At 42.1% G+C, this 18925-nt stretch overlaps 2 protein-coding genes across 4 annotated transcripts in view; one reads left to right on the top strand and one right to left on the bottom strand.

The window, feature by feature from the left end:
• The window catches only part of tnmd (tenomodulin), a 152017-nt gene that overhangs the window by 112131 nt on the left and 20961 nt on the right, over positions 1 to 18925 (bottom strand). For both annotated transcript variants that reach the window (XM_077609450.1, XM_077609451.1), the window contains exon 2: positions 12036 to 12100. The gene's annotated coding sequence lies outside the window, so the exon portion shown is untranslated. The remainder of the gene's footprint in view (positions 1 to 12035; positions 12101 to 18925) is intronic.
• pcdh19 (protocadherin 19) overlaps positions 1509 to 18925 on the top strand; it is a 49775-nt gene continuing 32358 nt past the window's right edge. Inside the window, exons 1-2 of one of the 2 annotated variants that reach the window (XM_077609449.1) lie at positions 1509 to 4275; positions 6586 to 6913. In XM_077609449.1, coding sequence (XP_077465575.1) covers positions 2144 to 4275; positions 6586 to 6913 — 2460 coding nt within the window. In that variant the 5' untranslated portion in view covers positions 1509 to 2143. Of the gene's footprint in view, positions 4276 to 6567; positions 6914 to 18925 lie in introns of both variants that reach the window. The other variant, XM_077609448.1, reaches the window with a different exon arrangement.

The following is an 18925-nucleotide window of genomic DNA, read 5'->3' as shown; positions in this document are numbered from 1 at the left end:
TATAAAGGGCAAATTGATTGTGCCATTGTTGTTCTCCTGGTTGGGGAAGGCTGTCTTTTTCTTCTCTCTCTCGCTCTCTTTCTCTGCATCGGGTGAAGTAGCAATGCATGCCGGGTTGGACACTAGGTGTCACCCTTGTGACTTTGAAGATTGTCTGCCTCTGCCTCTGCATTGAGTGTTTGCGTGTGTGTGTGGCCTGAAGTGGATCTCGCCATTAACCTCTTCAAAGTCAGACTGAAGACGAGATTGTTGCTATCGAATGCATTTGAGTCTTGCACTGAATTTGGATTTGCCATATCGACACTAACGCATCTCACAATTTTGAGCAATCCCGTGATAAAAGAGGCTTTCCAAATGCAACATTTCTGGGTCCTATCGCTGCACTTTTGGATGGAAAGCTAATACCCTCATGGCCATCAGATGCTACGAAGAGATAATTTTCTCATTGTAAAAATTAAAACATTAAGGATTCAATAATTAAAAAAACAAAAACATGCAGAAAATTGGTTTTCCCCTCAAGTAAAAACTAAACTGAAAAATACAAGTTAAAAAAAAAATAAAAAAAAAAAATATATATATATATATATATATATATATATATATATATATATATATATATATATATATATATATATATATATATATATATATATATATATAAGTATAAAAAATAGGAATACATTAGCATTGTGGAAGAGAGAGCAATTTTACATATTAAATTCACAACAGAATGGGGTCTAATATATTAGCAATGTGAGTACTATCATCCCTGCAATTTAGGCAGTCATAGAGATAATCATATTGATTTAACGTGCATTTGTGATTCCACCGTGCAGTGGTGCATACTGCAAATAAGAACCTTTATTAAATACGGCAGTGTAGAACAAAACAGTCATCATTGTATTCATGTTTTGCATTTCTTTTCCCACCGAATTCTGTTCACTGATGGACATGTGCAGGCTCACCTAATTTGTCCAATAAAAATCTTGTCTACAATAAAAAAAAAATGTGGGTTAGAGATAGAAATGAGGGGGAATTTCCATTTTGCTTTGCCCCCCAAGCCAGCCCACCTCCCTTATCCGCAGTGTTAAACAATACTACAGCTTGCATGTGGTAATTGCAAAGAGCAGACGAGAGGAGAGATGAGCAGGTATGTGTCTGCTGGCCATCAGCTTTTATTTATTTATTTATTTTCATTATTGCCCCACCCACAAGCGACTTCAGCCCGGGCAATGTAACCCCTGATTGGCTGAGGAGGTTTAGTGGAAGGGGGAGGTATGGGTGGGGGGGACTGCGGGTCCGCTCGCACTGAGCGCCCGGCTCGGAAACTACTGCGCGTCTGCCAGTGTGTGTCAGTCAAGCGAGAAGAACGCATGTCCGAATGGGAGTTCTTACATTTGGAATGATAGCAACTCCTCGCTTCAGAATATTACGCATGATGCTGCTGTAAATATATCTTTCACGGATTTATTTAAGAACGTGGATATTTGTTTTTTGATTTTTTTTAACAGTGCGGTCCGCAAGACTTGGAAGAGGGGGGTGTAAGAAGACCAAAAAAAAAAGTGCTGGAATTAAAACAGATCTCGGACTTTATTGAAATGACGAGGCATTCCGGCAGCAGGCAAGGAAAATCGGACTTGAGATGTTGAGCAAGGACTTTGAATTGAAATAGAAGACTATATGCATACATCAAGAGAAGAGTTTTGAGGTTGACCACTAGGGAGATTTCTACATCTTTCAGGGGACTTGCCACTCAGTGGATGTAAACCCCCCACCCCAGCTTTCCCCCTTCCCCGTCCGCGCCTTCATTTCGGATCAGTGATGCGCTTTGCTCCTGTGAGCCAATTTTGCTCGGTAAGGACATGCACGGCGGCGCTGGGATAAAGACGCGCACGCTTCCATCACCGCAGCGTGCCCGGACACCGCGCGCAGTGCATAGCTCCCCCGTCACCCTTCGCCCTCGCTGCACTGCACCGGAGGAAGGACAACTCCGATAGATGTTTTGAGGAGCACCCAACCCCCTCAAAAATAATACCAACGAGAACATTGGTCTCAACACTTTTACGGGACATGTTGGTGGAGGTCCGTGAGAGTGCGTGTTGATGAAGTTATTGTATCCAGGCGAACTCAACAGGTCAGAAAAATGGAGTTAATACATATATTTGTGCTGCTGCTTGTATTGGGGGTCGGCGCCGAGGCGGTCATTAACCTCAAGTATGGAATAAACGAGGAGATGAAGCCCGGCTCTGTGATTGGGAACGTGACAAAGGATGCGCTCAAGCAAGGATTCCAAATCGCTCCGCAGCCGCCTTTTTTGCGGGTCATCTCCAATTCCGAGCCGCGTTGGGTGGAACTCAGCCCTGCTGGCATTCTCACCACGCAAATGAAGATCGACCGGGATGTAGTGTGCCGCCAGAACCCCAAGTGCATTATTTCTCTGGAGGTGATGTCCAACTCGATGGAGATCTGCGTCATTAAAGTTGAAATTGAGGATTTGAACGACAACGCGCCCAGGTTCCCCACCAGCCACATTGAGCTCGAGATCTCAGAGAACGCATCCCCCGGGACCAGGTTTCCCCTAGAGGGGGCCAGTGATCCCGACTCAGGGGTGTACAGCGTGCAGTCGTACTCCATCACCCCCAACGATCTTTTCGGACTGGAGATTAAAACGCGAGGGGACGGCTCTAAAATTGCAGAGCTGGTGGTGCAAAAATCATTAGACAGAGAGACCCAGTCCCATTACGCTTACGAGATCAGCGCGGAGGACGGAGGAGACCCACCAAAAATAGGCGCGGTTCAATTAAACATCAAAGTCATCGATTCCAACGACAACAACCCCGTTTTTGACGAGCCAGTGTACACCGTCAGTGTGATGGAGAACTCACCCATCAACACTCTGGTCATAGATTTAAATGCAACCGATCCCGACGAGGGGCCCAACGGAGAGGTGGTGTACGCGTTCAACAGTTACGTCACCGAAAAGACGAGGGACGCCTTCAGAATTGATGCCCGGACAGGTGTCATCACAGTCAATGGCATCCTGGATTACGAGAGCACCCAGATTTACGAGATTGACGTTCAGGCCAAAGATTTGGGTCCCAACTCCATACCGGCGCACTGCAAAGTCACAGTGAACCTGATGGACACCAACGACAACCCGCCTGTCATCAACCTGCTGTCCCTCAACACGGAGATGGTGGAGGTGAGCGAAAACGCGCAGCGTGGGTACGTCATTGCCCTGGTGCGCGTTTCTGACAAAGACGCAGGGGACAACGGCAAAGTGCAATGCCGACTCCAGGGCAACGTCCCCTTTCGGCTACAGGAGTACGAGAGCTTCTCCACCATCCTGGTGGACGGTCGGCTTGACCGTGAGCAGAAGGACACGTACAACCTGACAATCCACGCAGAGGATAGCGGCATCCCGCCCCTGCGCGCCACCAAATCGCTAGTGGTCAAAGTGACGGACGAGAACGACAACCCGCCACATTTCCTCAAGCCACACTATCAGGAGATGGTGATGGAGAACAACCTACCCGGATCCTGCCTGCTGGCGGTCTCAGCAGAAGACCCCGACCTGGGCATGAATGGAACAGTCTCGTACTCCATTGTGCCCGGTGAGATTAAGCACATGGATGTTAACACCTACGTGAGCATTAACCCATCAGGCCGAATTTACTCCATGAGGTCCTTCGATCACGAATACACGAGGACTTTTGACTTTAAAGTTCTGGCTCGAGACAATGGCAATCCGTCCTTGTCGAGCAACGCCACTGTGAGAATTGTGGTGCTGGATGTCAACGACAACACGCCCGTCATGACCAACCCGCCCCTGGTGAACGGCACCGCTGAGGTGTCTATCCCCAGGAACGCTGGCGCGGGCTACACGGTGACCCAGGTGAAAGCGGACGACTATGACGAAGGCGAGAATGGACGGCTCACCTACACCATCTCCGAAGGAGACAGGGCCTTTTTTGAGATTGACCAAGTCAACGGAGAAGTGCACTCCACCCGCATGTTCAGCGAGAACGCCAAATCCACCTATGAGATAACGGTGGTGGCCCGAGATCACGGCAAGCCATCCCTGTCTGCTTCAGCCTACATCGTGGTGTACCTGTCGCCGGACCTGAATGCCCAGGAATCCATTGGACCCGTCAACCTGTCCCTCATCTTCATCATCGCTCTGGGCTCAATCGCCGCCATCCTCTTCGTCACCATGATCTTTGTGGCGGTAAAGTGCAAGAGGGACAACAAGGAAATTCGGACCTACAACTGCAGGTAATGATCTTCTTTTGTTCGTGTGTGCATTTTGCTATGCTTTTCTGGAGCATTTTGGGGCTGCAGATTTTAATTTAAGGCTGCATTTGAAATAGAATTACAACATCTGAAGAGCAATGGTACTCGTGATTGACTGATTTAATCTTTCCTTTGTGACCAATTGGCTCATAAGTATGAGTGTCATGTTCAATTTGTGGGCGTGTGGCCGGACAATTAACGCCCTGTTGCTTGGGTGACAGTCGCAGTCTTATTTAACCGTGGCTGATTGTTCGTTATTAACTTTAATCTTCTATAATTAAGCGATTGGTCAAGTTTTGGCCACCTTCAATTCCCTCTCTGACGGGCTCAATAAACAAAAAAATCGCAATATTAAAAGATTTCCTAGAAAGTAGCACGTCATTATTTTTTTCTTCACATTGAATGTTTTGTTTTTGTTCATCAATCTGCAATCAGCCTCGGTGCCACATTAACATTATGCATTTACATATAGATTGGATTTGAGACTTCACCTGCAGCCATAATCATATTTGGCTTCACATATTGTTGGAAGTCAAGTTTGGACGTCACTTTGGTGGATATATTTATTTTTTGCACGTGGGCCATCATCTCTCTGAAATATTACACATCTACTTGTTTCTGTCCTTTGCGCCGTTTACTCCAATCACAAGACATAACATTAAGTACACCTAAACATAAACCTGACAAAGCTGAAAACGCAGAGAAATATTCCAATATTGCCTGCCAATTATCTATGGTTCCGTACTGGTGCTCATTAGGTGGTACAAAAGTACATCACTGATTTGGCTGAGTGCATCTAACCATCTCGACAGCCAATTTGAGGAGGTTAATATTTAAGTGTTTTAAATTGAAGCCTGTTTCACTGTAAATGGTTACAACTGTAGCGGAATCTTAATAGAAAGGGATTTCAGGGTGAACTTGCGTTTTCTCTTGCACAATTTCTAAATCTTGCTTGAAGTTGAAACAATTAACTCGTTTTTGAAATGCAAAGCACTCTACTCTTGGTTTAATCACGTGTTGTGATTTCCACCCTTCTTAGTCAATCCTCTAGCTTGACGAAATTATTTCCAATTGATTGCTGGTTCTCAGTCAACCTGGCTGATTCAAAACAATAACCACTCCTTCCCAGATTTGCATTTGGAGGCAACATAGAGCGGAAGGAGACAGGCTAAATGATGAATGGAAATGAGGTGGAAAACGCTTTGCTCCACAGCTTCCCTTCTTTTTTTAACCATCAAATCAAGAGAACTGAATACGGGTGGGTGCATGGGTTTCAGGGTGGAATGACAGCTCTTTTCAAGATGTAAGGAAAAAAACAATGTCGTTTCTTAGCCTGCACAAATGTAGACGTGCTGGGTTAATTACAGCTGCATTTAGTTTTAGTTTTTTTGAAGAAACGGAGGCCAGTGCGTGCAGCAATCACACAGATATTATAGACGCCATCAGAGAAAAATAACTCACATTTGAACCATATACACCATATGCTCTAAGGAGTGATGATTGAAATAGTATCCTTTAAAGTATTGCAAAGAACCACAAGATGACACACAAAATTCAATAATTATGTCGAGTGACATTTGGACACAGCATCTGTTCTGCTGTGGAAATCCACTAGTCTGTGTGAAGAATTTGCTATTTCCTACTCTCGGATTAGCCTTTGATCAAATATAGCACGAATATGCTGCTCATTTGCACTTATTTGAGTCAAAATGATATTCGGGTTTGTGGAAAATGTGGAGAGCAGCAAAATGAAAATGAATCTGCAGCCCCCTTAACATACTCCATACTGCTAGTCTGCTTGCTTGATAGTCAAAAAGTTTGGTTTGGATGATTTGGATAAAAGTGGGTTGTATATCCCAGTGGGGCTGTGATGAACCAGTGTCATTTGTATTTGTGGATTTTGGCCTGTTTGCATATCCAATGCCTGTTTGTGACATGTCCACTGTTGAGCATGCAAATCCAAACATACAAGAAAGCTACATTGCTATCTCAGTGTTGGTAGTGCCTCAAATTCATTTACTGCCATTTCCGGCAATAGAGGTCCAATCCATTTAATGTCAAAATTGAAGTACCAAGCAAAATAGATTTGACGTGGGTTGCTGTCAAGAACAGCCCATAGGATAAGTGGGACTTCCTACCACTGGATTTGGGTTTTGTTTGGAAGCCGTTGGACCCAAACATCATCTTATTTGGCATGAGGGTGGTGTGTATGCATATCTTTGACTGTTCAGAAGGAAGGCCAAGACAGAGCACCGCTTTATTGAGTCTGTTCAGTTTCTTCTACTTGCGCAGGGTGGCCGAGTACTCCTATGGTAATCAGAAGAAGTCAAGCAAGAAAAAGAAGCTGAACAAGAACGACATCCGCCTGGTTCCCCGCGATGTCGAGGAAACGGACAAGATGAACGTGGTGAGTTGCTCATCACTCACCTCCTCGCTCAACTACTTTGACTACCACCAGCAGAGCCTGCCGCTGGGCTGCAGGCGCTCTGAGAGCACCTTCCTCAACGTGGAAAACCAGAACTCACGCAATACCGCACCCAACCACGGCTATCAGCAACCGTTCACTGGGCAGGGCCACCAGCAGCCAGACCTCATCATCAACGGCATGCCACTGCCAGAGGTGAGAAACTGTGACCAGTTGCTTTGGACAGTGTATTGCGATGGGGAAAGAAAGTAAAGCAGACTGGAGTTGAATTTGAGAAGCTAAGTTGTTTTAGACTGGCTTCATCATTCAAAGGGGCTGAAAGATCCGCTTGATATCTTTTGAGAGCATCATTGGGATGGCAAGATGCTATTTGACACATTTCAAAACATCTCAAGTTGGTGGTGATATTTAGCACTCCATCACAGCCAAGATGGTGCTGTCAGGGAAATGTCTGCCCGTTACTGATGGAAGGTTAAGCTATTTGAAATGGCATGTGCGACCATATGTCAGTACATCTGACTGAAATGTTGAAGGCATTTCAAGGAGATATTGAATTTGACCAGAGACTAAAAGGATTTTGCTATATGAAAAGAATAATTTGCCATTCTTCCAGCCTTTAGTTTCTGTGCTTTAGATGTGGTCCAACACAAAACACAAATCTCTCAAAGCAACGGTATATTGATCTAACCAATTAGCTCGATCAAATGTAATTTCAGGTGCTAGCGGAAAGAATAATCATTGCCTAAATTTCCTGCTCACCGTTCATTTGGCAGTGCGGCCGTGCAGTGCGAACGCACGAATGCCCCGTGCAGCCAGCCATTGAATTATCCTGACGTACCATGCACGGCTCCAGCAGAGCAGAGAAAGTCAGACGAGAAAAACTATTTAAGTTGACAGTGTATGCAGACCAGCCGATCTTTATTTCATAGATTTTTTCAATGTATGAACTGCTTCATTGAATTTCCCGCGCCACACACACCTCTCTGCCGTCATGACCCACTTCTCCTCTGTCCTGCGAGGGTAAGAAACAGGGAGTGACTACAAATATACGTCATTGCGTTTTCTGCAGAGGAAATCGTGTGACGCGCACTCCTCAAGGCAGCGTTAGGAAAGGGTTAGTGTCCACATGCCACCACAGAGAGTTGCAATTGATGAGCCCAATCTCTCTTTGACATTCATTGAGAAGAAGGTGGGGTGCTGGAGGTTTTACAATAAGACACAAGATGGCTATTGATCTATTAGCTGATGATCCCAAGATATTCAGACACCGATGGTTCTAGAGAGGTCAATGAAGTGTTCTGATTTAGTGGCCTTTCCGAAATTGGGTCTGAGGCAGTGCATGAATAAGAAATTATGTTAGGGATGGTTGGCCAATTGACAGTGTCTACGTGGTGACCTGTAAAGCGACAGTTGAAAACGATTACAGTAGAGATTGGTTGCCCCAATGACTTTTTGGAACACTAGGTCTGACACAGATTAAAAGATTATGTGTCAGCTCTGTAAGCATTTATTTAGATTTGTTTGATAGTTACACTACCTTGAGAATATTATTAATATGGCACAGCAATGTGACGCAGGCTACAAGGGGTGTAAACTAAGACATACTTGTGTATGCTCATATTACCTGAGCAAAACATTTATGTTCGTCTCTGTTTGTATTGCTATAATGAGCAACTGTAATCTTAAAAAAAACACACACATCAACCTGACTAGAGTTTTGCAGGCGTTCCTGAAGCATCCTTCTCCCCGGTCTTAATTATCCAATAAAAGCACATTTGCAGGCGGATTAGCCAACCCTCGATTTGCCTGAGCTAATGAAAAAGTAAAGCGTTCGACAAATGAGGTTCGATTGATTTCGATAATCTTAAATGCAAAGCTCCGAGCCACACCGATGGAGTCTTCCGAGGGCAAACAGAGCCGAGAGAAAGAAGTGAAGCCGGGTGAGCGAGTGCCAGTGCCAGGTGTCTGGGCCAATGTTGTCTTAGAGTCACTTGATTGGCTTGATGGAGGCCGGCCTGCTTAGCACGCAGCCTCCATCGCTGCCCACTTGTCCTCAAGTCGACAAGCCTCTCTTTGAGGAAGCCAGCTCCTGTGTCTGGCGGTTTGAATGAAGCCTCACGTTAACCTTTAACCATGTTTACTTCCGTGGCACACTTGCTATTGTTTTATCTGCTTCCCGGTGTGACATCTGCTGTTGACACAAGCAGCACACACAAATATTACACTGGATTAAGAAATGCTGTACAATGACGGCACCATTTGCAACACAAACAAATGGGATTGAAATGACTCTCAACTGGTGGAATTCTGTCCTTCAACTTTGGAGAAAATGCCATGATAAGGATAGTTGTTTTATGTTGAATTATTTACCCTAGTTAAAGGCTCTCAATAGCATATGCAATGGATGATTTTTGAATAGATACATATCCTGGACTCAAACAACAGACGGGCAAAGGATAGTTGCAGGATTCCCATAAGGCATCATATCTGCAGTTGTGCATATTGCATTCTCCCTAGTGAAAAATTCAAGCAGTAGATAACACCCTTTACGTCCCCCTTGTCCTTTGTACTCCCGACGCAGAAACACACAGACAAGCACTATGCACTAGCCAAGGAGAAACTACGACGCTGGGACTAAATCCAAACATCGAAGGTCCTGATCATTGTAACCAGAGGACTGCCCCTACTATGCCAACAACATGATCACTACGCTGGCTAACGCACATTCAACGACTTTATTGTTACTCTTGAGATGTGTAATCATTTTTAGTCAATCAATAAAGATTGATAAATAATTCAACTTTTTTTTTACCAGGTAGAATAATTTCACATATTAAAACTAAGAGCTTCTAAACATCATTGAGGTATGCGTGGCAATAGCCAAACCTGTCATATTGAGCGAGAGGCTGCATGTTGCTGTCACTCACATCATTGCAGGTGGCCTTTTTACACTTGTGAGGAATACACAAGTACACACTCAAATGCCACTCACAGAACATCTCTTATGGGTTGTCTCATTTATATAAAACATGAGTTGTGTGACATTATCATTTACATCCAAGAGGCTGACTCAGGATGGAGAGACATTGTCTATAATCATACATCCTGAACCTGCATTTTAAATTATATTGTAGTTAATGATGTCATGCTGACTACACGGTTAGCCACAAATGCTGTCCTTTTCACCAGGGGTGTATCTAATTGCTTAACGTGTTATGTTACTGTACATAGTGTTGGCTCATTTCATGCTTGGAAAATATTCATGGATTGGATATTAAAATAGGCAGTGGCTTTGTTCCCCCGTTCGTATGATAAGATTGTGCAGAATATAACTGGATTGTTGTTTTAAAGTATCAACTGTTCGCTCAGGTCACCGACTAAGTAAAGAGAAAGTGCACTTATGTAAATTGCATGGAAATTTGAAGGCTTGGCGAAATAGAGATGTGTGCTTTCATCAGATGTTTTTGTTGCAGTTGGTGCCGATTTAAAAATAATAAATAAATGTAGGAGCTTTTCATCTCCCAAGACAAGTTTTGGACTGCCACACTGATTGAGTGTCAGATGATCCTTTTAATTACCGAAGTGTTTGAAAGGCATAGGCTTTGCTATTTTTCGAGTGTGTGTTTTATGGAAAGCTCTTGGGTACTATTGTCGACTACCTTTGCAACCTTTGCTAAAAACGTTTATGTTTTCCTGATTTAAGAATGACACTTTAGCTTCGACATGTTTTTACATGACATTTGTGAGAACTTTAACTTTTGGGATTCAACGTTTGCTAACATTTTAGTAAAAATGATAAATTTTCGGCAATAATATGTGAGCATTTTCCCCCTCTTATTTAATTTGGCCTTCAAATGGGGAAGCATTGTAGTATAGTAGCAGAAAATGTCACATTTCTATTGTTAGAGCTGATTTTGTACTTTGGAGATAAATATTACTTCAGCGTGTCCAACACAGACGGAGGCATTAAGCGAAGATAGTGGTTTAAGTGGATTTTATACTGTGTATGATAACATATTTTACTCAGCAGACATAAAGTGGCTACAATTATCATTTCCCTATCCGGCTTTGTTCAGAGCCACTGAAGAGGCAGAAAATTGTGGGGATATTTAGCATAAACTATAAAAAGGAGATTCAATGCAAAATCAGAGTCCGCTAGTCTAAATCTCTCTTGAGACTTTTAGCACACGCAAATGCCAACAAGAACTTTGGACTGAAGTTGATGGCTTGAAATGTCATTTGTAGAAGGCTAAATAACGAAAAAAGAAATGGACGTGGTGATGATGTTTATCACTGGGGAACAGGACATCATTACGTACCTTGTTAAGCTCTGCAAGCAATGTTGCATAGACTTAATTACCCATTTAAATGAGCATCCAGTGGCATTTTTTCACCCACCCTTCTCCTGCTTTTAATTTCTCAAATTAAACTCTCAGACATAAATATGCCACAATGTGTTTCCTTTCTTGGAAATCACCAGACTGTCTCAAGTCCCAACAGAGCACATGAATATGCAAATGTTTACCATCAAGTGTGTAACGATCAGCATTGTTTCCTGCAAAGGTTTATTAAGCTTTCAAAGAAACTTATGACTGTAGGTGGATATCATGGAAAAAGAAATTGCTCATCTTCCCGTAATGGGACGCAAGTTGGCCCATGAGAACGGACTACATTTCTTAAAAGGGGAGAAAAGGTCAGCCTGAATATTTAAAAACACAAAAGCAAAGATTTGCTATGCTAAATGGGAGGAGGGGGCGTTGCACTCTACACAGACTACACACAAAATAGGGCAAAAAAACTGTCTCTAGGACATAGGGATTTGAACAAACAATGGAATTTAACCACAGAGTATATGCAATTGGGTATTTTAAGTTTTGATCATATTTCTGGTAACTTCCAGTTGGATTTTTGGCATAAACGTAATGTTTTTGGTCATTGTATGGATGTTTTTTGGTAACTAAGTGTGTTTGTTTTAAATACTTGTCTCAAACCTATCACCAGAAAGTTGTGGGGGGAAAAAAACAGTATGTATATATAGTTTAAGAATATTTCACCCTTGTCAAAAGTCAAATACACTATATTAAGGCTGAACCGTTATTGTTTCATTTTCCATTACTACAGAATTGTCCATTTTTGTGTGGGCTGCAATTTTAATCATTTCAGGTTTTTTTTTTGCTACTTGCTGACAGATGGGGTTATAATGGCAACCAGTACTTGATGAATTAAAGCTGTGTTGTTGGAATATTGATTTATGTAAAATGGGCTTATGACTTGTTTCACAATTGAGTAGCAAAAGGATTATTTATTAAAAACTTACCAAGAACGGGAGGTACTTTGAGCAGCCAGCTCTGGCACCGGGGACGAGTGACCTTTTGCAGAGGCCTAAAACAAGGAGGTAGCGGGAGGAGGTTAGTTAGCATTTCCCCCATCAGATTAAATGTCAACTTCTGCATGCATTATTGTAGAATAGTAAGTAGGAAGACTTGTCAAACAGTTTGCCTGCACAGGTGGAAAAATGCCGCCACCTGCAATGCAGCTATGCCTTTACTCTTTGCAATGCTGCAGCTATGCCTTTACTCTTTGCAATGCTATCACTACTACATTTCAAGGTACAATGATTCAAAATTATGTGTACCTTGAACAGGCAATCAATTCTCGCATTTATGAAATAAATATTTCCCAATTTACGGCCCGTTTTTGGCCTTGTGAGGATAAGCGGCTTGGAAAATATATATTAAACAAATATAAATAGAATGTAATGTGTAGTTCTTACATTGCAAAGAGCGACTTTCCTTGCCAACATGTTATTATATCAAAGCTTTCATTGCTCTATTTATTCCTTTTTTTAAAGAAGCGGATTACACCATATTTTAAACATTGAGTGAAAACAAAGCAAACTATCAAATGTGAAAAACAGAAGTATTTTTTAGTCAAGCTACCACTCTACTATGAAGCAATGTTATCTGGAATTAGCTTGAATTATAAAATAGGCACTATAAAAGCAACACTGAAATAGCCAGCATGCTCACGCCAATGTAGCATTGCTGTCTCGTTTGGGCCAGTGGTGTAGAAGCCCTTAATTTCATTTGAGATTATTAGCACTGTGTACTTTTCAAGACAAAACCTGTTTACGACAGGAAACAAATATACGGAGGTTTCAATAGTAGCGGTGGTAGAAACCAAGTGCCTCAGAGGCACTGGGTGATGTGGCCGCAGAATGGCGGGATGCTGTAATTGTGTGTTCTGCATCCACACAGATGTAGAGCATGTAATAAGCTGCAGCTCTTGCATTCAGCCAGTCTAATGGACTATGACCGACTGTAGAGGCCTCACATTCCCCCGCTCTGTGTAACTGCCTTTATTTCTCCCTTTCTCATCCCCCCGACGGCGTCACCCCTGTTATCCCCTTCTTTTATCGCTTCTCCCTCCGTCGTTGTCGCCCCCCACTCTGTGCGTTTAGCTCCTATTCTCATTCATGATGTGTTCAAATCTCCAAGCAGTCGTTGTGATTGAGTCTGGCATAAAGCAGAAGAGCTGCGAGATGACATTAAGAATTAAATGGCAGAATGAAGGCTCTGGGAAGGAATTTTGCTGATGTTTGGTGTCGGGGATTTGTTGTTTGAAAGTCTCACCTTTCCATTAAAGAGCGCTTTGTATTTTTTTGCATTCATACACACACACAGATACACAGGTTTCTGCCAGGGCTACTGTTTCTGGGATTATAGGTTTCCAGAAAAGGGCCTTGGCATATCATTTACACCCAGTGGCGGTTTCAAGAGGGATGAGAATCTATTTCTTTGCTTGAGTAATACCAGGTCAAGTTGCTAAAGATGCGTGCCAGGAATAGACGATATCGCCTCTTTCTGGGCAAAGAATGAAAACCCCACTAATGATAATACTTATGACTGCCTTGCTTCTGAATTGATCATGTCTCCGCCTCCTCCTGGGGATCACTTTCGGCATTAGAAAATAATATTAAGGCTGTGGCGCACAATGGGCCATTGTGTTTTGACTTTCCCCTCACGTCTAACGTTTGACAGCGCAGCCCAGACAGCCAAGTTAATGAACGAAAAGCACTCGGCCTCGCTAAGTGTTGTCTTTTTCCATGCTAACGTCTTTAGTTCCACCTGAGAGCTGCTCTCTGTTCCAGTTAGAAAGGTAGAGTGGCGGAACATGTGCTCCTTAAAGAAAGAGTCTAGGTACTTTCAATCTTTGGCTTTGGTTGTGTTATTCTTCGGCAATCAGAGCGCTGAGGTCATCACGAAGCTATGTTAAAGAGCTCTAATTATGTGGGCACTCCATGGTTTTGCGTCATTCTTTTACATTGAAATCAGCCAACAAACGGTTCACTTTTTTTGGTACCAGTTGCAATACAAATGGATTTGGTAAGCTACTATTTTAAATATGTGTGTGTATGTATGATACACACGTTCATGTGTGGTCGTCCACTTTCAGAGAACAGCAAATGGAGAACTAGCGCAATGGGGGAGGACCAACGTGGCAGTGATGTTGTGTCTTTAGATTTGTACGCTACTCACTGATGATTATTTGAGCCTCTAAGCTGCAGATTTGGCCTTGTTTTTGCAATGGGAAGTTGTGTCGGGCAAAGGATGGTTTGGCTTGGGGAGCTTGTTTAAGACTAAGCCGGTTGGCAAAGAAAATCAGGTAGATGCAGCATTTAGTATTTTGGGCATCAGCACCGATGGTCAATTTAGAAACAGAATTAGAGTTTGATGGCTGAGGAAGAGCTATGTTCCAATTCTAGACTTTCATCTGATTTTTTTTTAGCTCCACTGGTTGGAAGCCAGTCGCCCAACTAGCATGAGCAACTGGGGAAACTTTTTTGGGTTTAATTTGAGGGACTAGCTGTAATCCAGAGTAAATCTCTAAAGGATGAAAGCCCCCCCTTTTCCACCCACTGCGGTCGGATTACGGGAGTGTCTTTAAAAGGATAAATTCTTGCTTATCTCAGCTTCCCTCAATGCTTGTTTGGGATTTAAAGAAGCGGGGGAAAGCGTTTTGGCATCACCCAACGTGGCCGTGTCGTCGATGAGTCAGAGATTAGGCATTTGACAAATGAGATCAATGGTAATCACAATTTGCTGTTTTCAAACCACTCTACCCAATCCCCGCAACCCAGCAGACACAAAAACATGGCGTATGCCTCCACCCCCACCATCAAGGAAATTTCATTAACATACTGGAAAAGGCTAAAAAAAAATTACATGTCCTGTTAAGCTTGCCGAGTGGCTTTTAATCATTTTTACCATGTTTTTTTAACTCCAAAGTGGAGAATGCTGGAAAAATTGCCGGCGCATGTGACTCCTCAATGAACCTATTTGCACTCGTTTAGCTTTGAATAGGAATATGCGAAGATTTGCATTGATAACATTGGTTATACTCTCAAATAAATGTTTTGCTGCTTAGAATTTGGCTGCTACTCTGGATTTCAGCACCAGTACTTTAAGAAATGTATAAATATCTATAAAGAATATTGATGATCCTGGCTGCGTTCTTCTGTGTTCTGAGTTAATATTGCATTTTTTAAAATAGAGATAATTCAATGTAAATCTCACCGAGTCAGTTAAAAATAATACCAAGCTCCAACATACAAAGACAGACTTCAAAGTTCATCTGAGTTGAACTTTAATGCATTGAACCCACCAGTGCACACAGCAGGAGCTCACGTTGGGTTTATTAGTACACAGTCGACACATTGATTGACACACATAACAACTGACCTAATGGATCTGATTTTTGATTTTTCTTAACTGCTGCTGTGAGGAGATAACTGGCATTTATAGAAAATTAGGGAAATATTTTTTTGATGTCTACATTAAATGTAAAGATGTTTTTTTTCCAGGTTCAATTGAACAGTCTTTACTAAACAAGAGTAAAAACCAATGTTCACACAATGGTGAATTTTATTTGCTGTTGTACGACACACTATTCATAACAAGCCCAGTTCCCCCGTCTTTTAATTTGAGACCCTTATGTTAAATGCTTACTTATCTGAATTTTAATAAACAATGTTAATGTCCATTAGAATTTACCGTTTGGAAATCATAGCTCGACCCTCGTTGTGTTCGTCATTTTGGTTCGAAATCAACTTTTTGGGGTTTATTAGCTAGCACATTGACTCGCAATTCATGCAAGTGATTTACAAGAAAAGGTAATGATAACTGTAACCGCACATAAAGGAGTGCTAGAAAATCACGTGAAAAATGGGTACAAAAGAACAAAAAAAGTACAGCTAATCCTTAAAATGCCCACTGAGCTGGATTGTCATTAGATATGCTCGTGTAAGATTTGCGGTTTAAAATCTCAGCTTTTCCTATTATTGTAAAGCAGAATTCACCAAGAGGATTGATTGCCAGAGGCCTCCGAGTTGGATTTAGAAAATCTCGAGTCAGGTTAGTTCAAAGACATTTTCACACTATGCTTTGGAACATGCAGTAGGCTGTCGACAAAACCCATTCATGGTGTATGTGGTATCCGCGTGAAGTAGAGTCAGTAAGAGGGCATTTTGGGTGGTGTGGTGGAATAAAACAAATTGCAAAGGGGAGGGTTAACAAATACAAACATGCTATTCATGAGTGGTGCCTCTGTAACATCAGATGATCTGATTTTGAATGTAAATGTTCGCTCGCCAATTGCAGGTCGCACATACTCGATTAAAAAAACCCTGACATTTTCAACATTCACTTAATAGAATCAGCAATGTACCCAACATCCTGTTTCATTTGGGGAGAAAACCTTTGAGCCACAAAGATAAATTGAATTTAGAAAAAAAGCTGTGACTGAATCCACTACTCAGGTAGAAATTGTTTACCCTCCCAGTTAGATGTGATATTTGCAACTGTTGAACAGAAACCATCCTGTACGCATGAGCATATGTGTTGCTTGAGATACACGAGTAAGTGTGAGGCTGTTGCTTATTTTGTTGGAGGCGTGATGGTGACAAGGTGACTGTGAATTCCTTGCGGATCCCGCCTGTAAAGCCCTGGGCTCTTATCTCGGGAGGCAGCCTTGGAGTTAAGATGCTGCCAAAAGCACACGGAGGTGGTGAAGCTGGTACCAAAATAGATATATATAGCAACCCGGCGGAGGGACCTGTTTACCGCGGCCTCATCATTTTGTCTCAGCTCATTAAGATGTGCTCGCAAGAAACATTTTTGCTCCTTTACACTGGATAATATGACATAGAGGTGAGGGCAAATGCATGATTGCAGCTAGATCAGGGTGTCAAATACAGTTTGGTTCACGGGCCTAAATTATGTCAAATAGCTCTCATGTGGGTTAGACCAGTTTATTTTTGGCCTAGAAACTTAACTTACTTGCCGCCTACCTTCGCTTATTCGCCACTCCCAGTCAAAATGGATTAACATCTAGCACCATCAATGGCACTGAAACATGAGTTGCCCCAGTTGGTTTAAATGAATTGTCGATCATTGTCAATAGCAGGCAGGGAGATAATTTTGCGTCACTTCCTAGTCATGGTGACTTACAACAAACCCACGGTTCAGATCGGACCCCCGAGCGGGCCACCTTTGGCCCCGCTGACCTGCATAAAAGATGTAACGATGCTAAAGTGATTCTACCTTACGTCAAGTTTTGCACAAATATATTTGTTTTGAAAGTCACTTAAAAATTGGCAAAGAAGACCGCTAGCTCCCCTCCAGTCGCTCTCTACCTACTATAATCCAGGCAGCCTACATTAATAGTTTTTCATGACCTTTGCTACTGCAGCTCTAATTATTAGCAGCACACAGCTAATTAGAGTAGATTTATCTGAGGGGACATTGACGCTGTTCTTCAACATGATTGGGGTACCATCAGCACAGGTGATTTAAAGCCAACACTAAGGTTAATCTGGGTAACACAGAAATAGTAATTACAATTATAATCATGAACAAGAAAGTTTTGATAGCAGCTCAGAGCAGATAAGTCGTAGGGTTCATTGTTAACAAGTCGCCTTCTCATCTCTTGTTTTTTACTCTCTCCACTCGTGACTAATGTTTAGCTGTGCTCGTTGAAAGCTTTATCTCCCTGTAAAAAAAAAAGATTGCCCTTCAATATAGGGCCTCTTGTCATTGCATTTTATAAAGAGTTGTTACTGGAGAAAGCAGTAGTTTTCAAAGCTTCAACATGAATGGAGAGGGGCAGCTGGAGCTATCTTTTGGCTTGCGGGCAACTTCTGTAATGAGCCTAAGAGGGTTCCAATTATTCCACTTGTGATCAAAAAGGAGATGGAGATTACTTCCCTTGCCTCTTTTTTTCCCCTCTCTCTGTCTTTCCCGCTGACATTTTGCACAGTAATATCTTTTGATAGGAGCCAGGGGAAGGAAAGGAAAAAAGATGATTACTAGAGAGCGCCTGAGAGTCTTGAATAGGCGGTCTCTGGTCTCTGCATTAAAGCAAAATAAGATTTGTTTCACATTTATTGTATTTTTCGGACTATAAATCACACCCTATTTGGGCGGGCACATTTTTATTTTGTCAGAAAACATAAACATACATCAAAGTAAAATAGAGAACAATGGGCTAAATAGGAATCTGTTTTTTTCCCAGATAACTATAGCAAGAAAAAAAAAAAAAAAACGCAACAGGCTGTCTTGGTCAGAAAGAAAAAAAAAACATAAGTTGCTTTTGAGAATTAGTCATAGGCCGACCCAAACTATGAAGAAAGTGCGACTTATAGTCCAAAAATACGGTAAAGGGATGTGCCATTGAAGAAAAAAACATGCGACGTTTGAAGAAATCATAATGGCTGCCAACACCTCATACAAGTGTTAACTTCAATATTCGATATGTTGACAGTTGTTGTTGATAATATAAAAAATAAAAAGACATAGCACATTTTTGACTCTGAGATAACAGAAGCAAATACATTCCTTCAAACACTGTTCTCCTCCACAAAGTATAATGATTAAAGATACTTCCTCTAAGGTTCATTTTTAGCCACATTTATTCAGTGTCATGATACTGCGCTGAAAGTATATTCATTAAATGAATATACAATCCTGTTTTATTTTGTACTCAACTAAAGGCATTCAAACATCTTGTTACTTGATAAAGAAATAACCAACTCAGTTCACATAAGGCGTGACCTAAAATACTTAAAGCGATTTGTTTTTGATAATCACTACAATACTGCAGACATTAGAAGATATGAATTATGGTCCAGAACGGACTTGATGGCAGAGC

Source organism: Stigmatopora argus, chromosome 9 (genome assembly GCF_051989625.1).
Source record: "Stigmatopora argus isolate UIUO_Sarg chromosome 9, RoL_Sarg_1.0, whole genome shotgun sequence".
In the NCBI taxonomy this organism is placed as follows: Eukaryota; Metazoa; Chordata; class Actinopteri; order Syngnathiformes; family Syngnathidae; genus Stigmatopora; species Stigmatopora argus.
The sequence above is the reverse complement of the archived record's forward strand: the minus strand, read 5'-3'. Positions and strand labels throughout refer to the sequence as shown.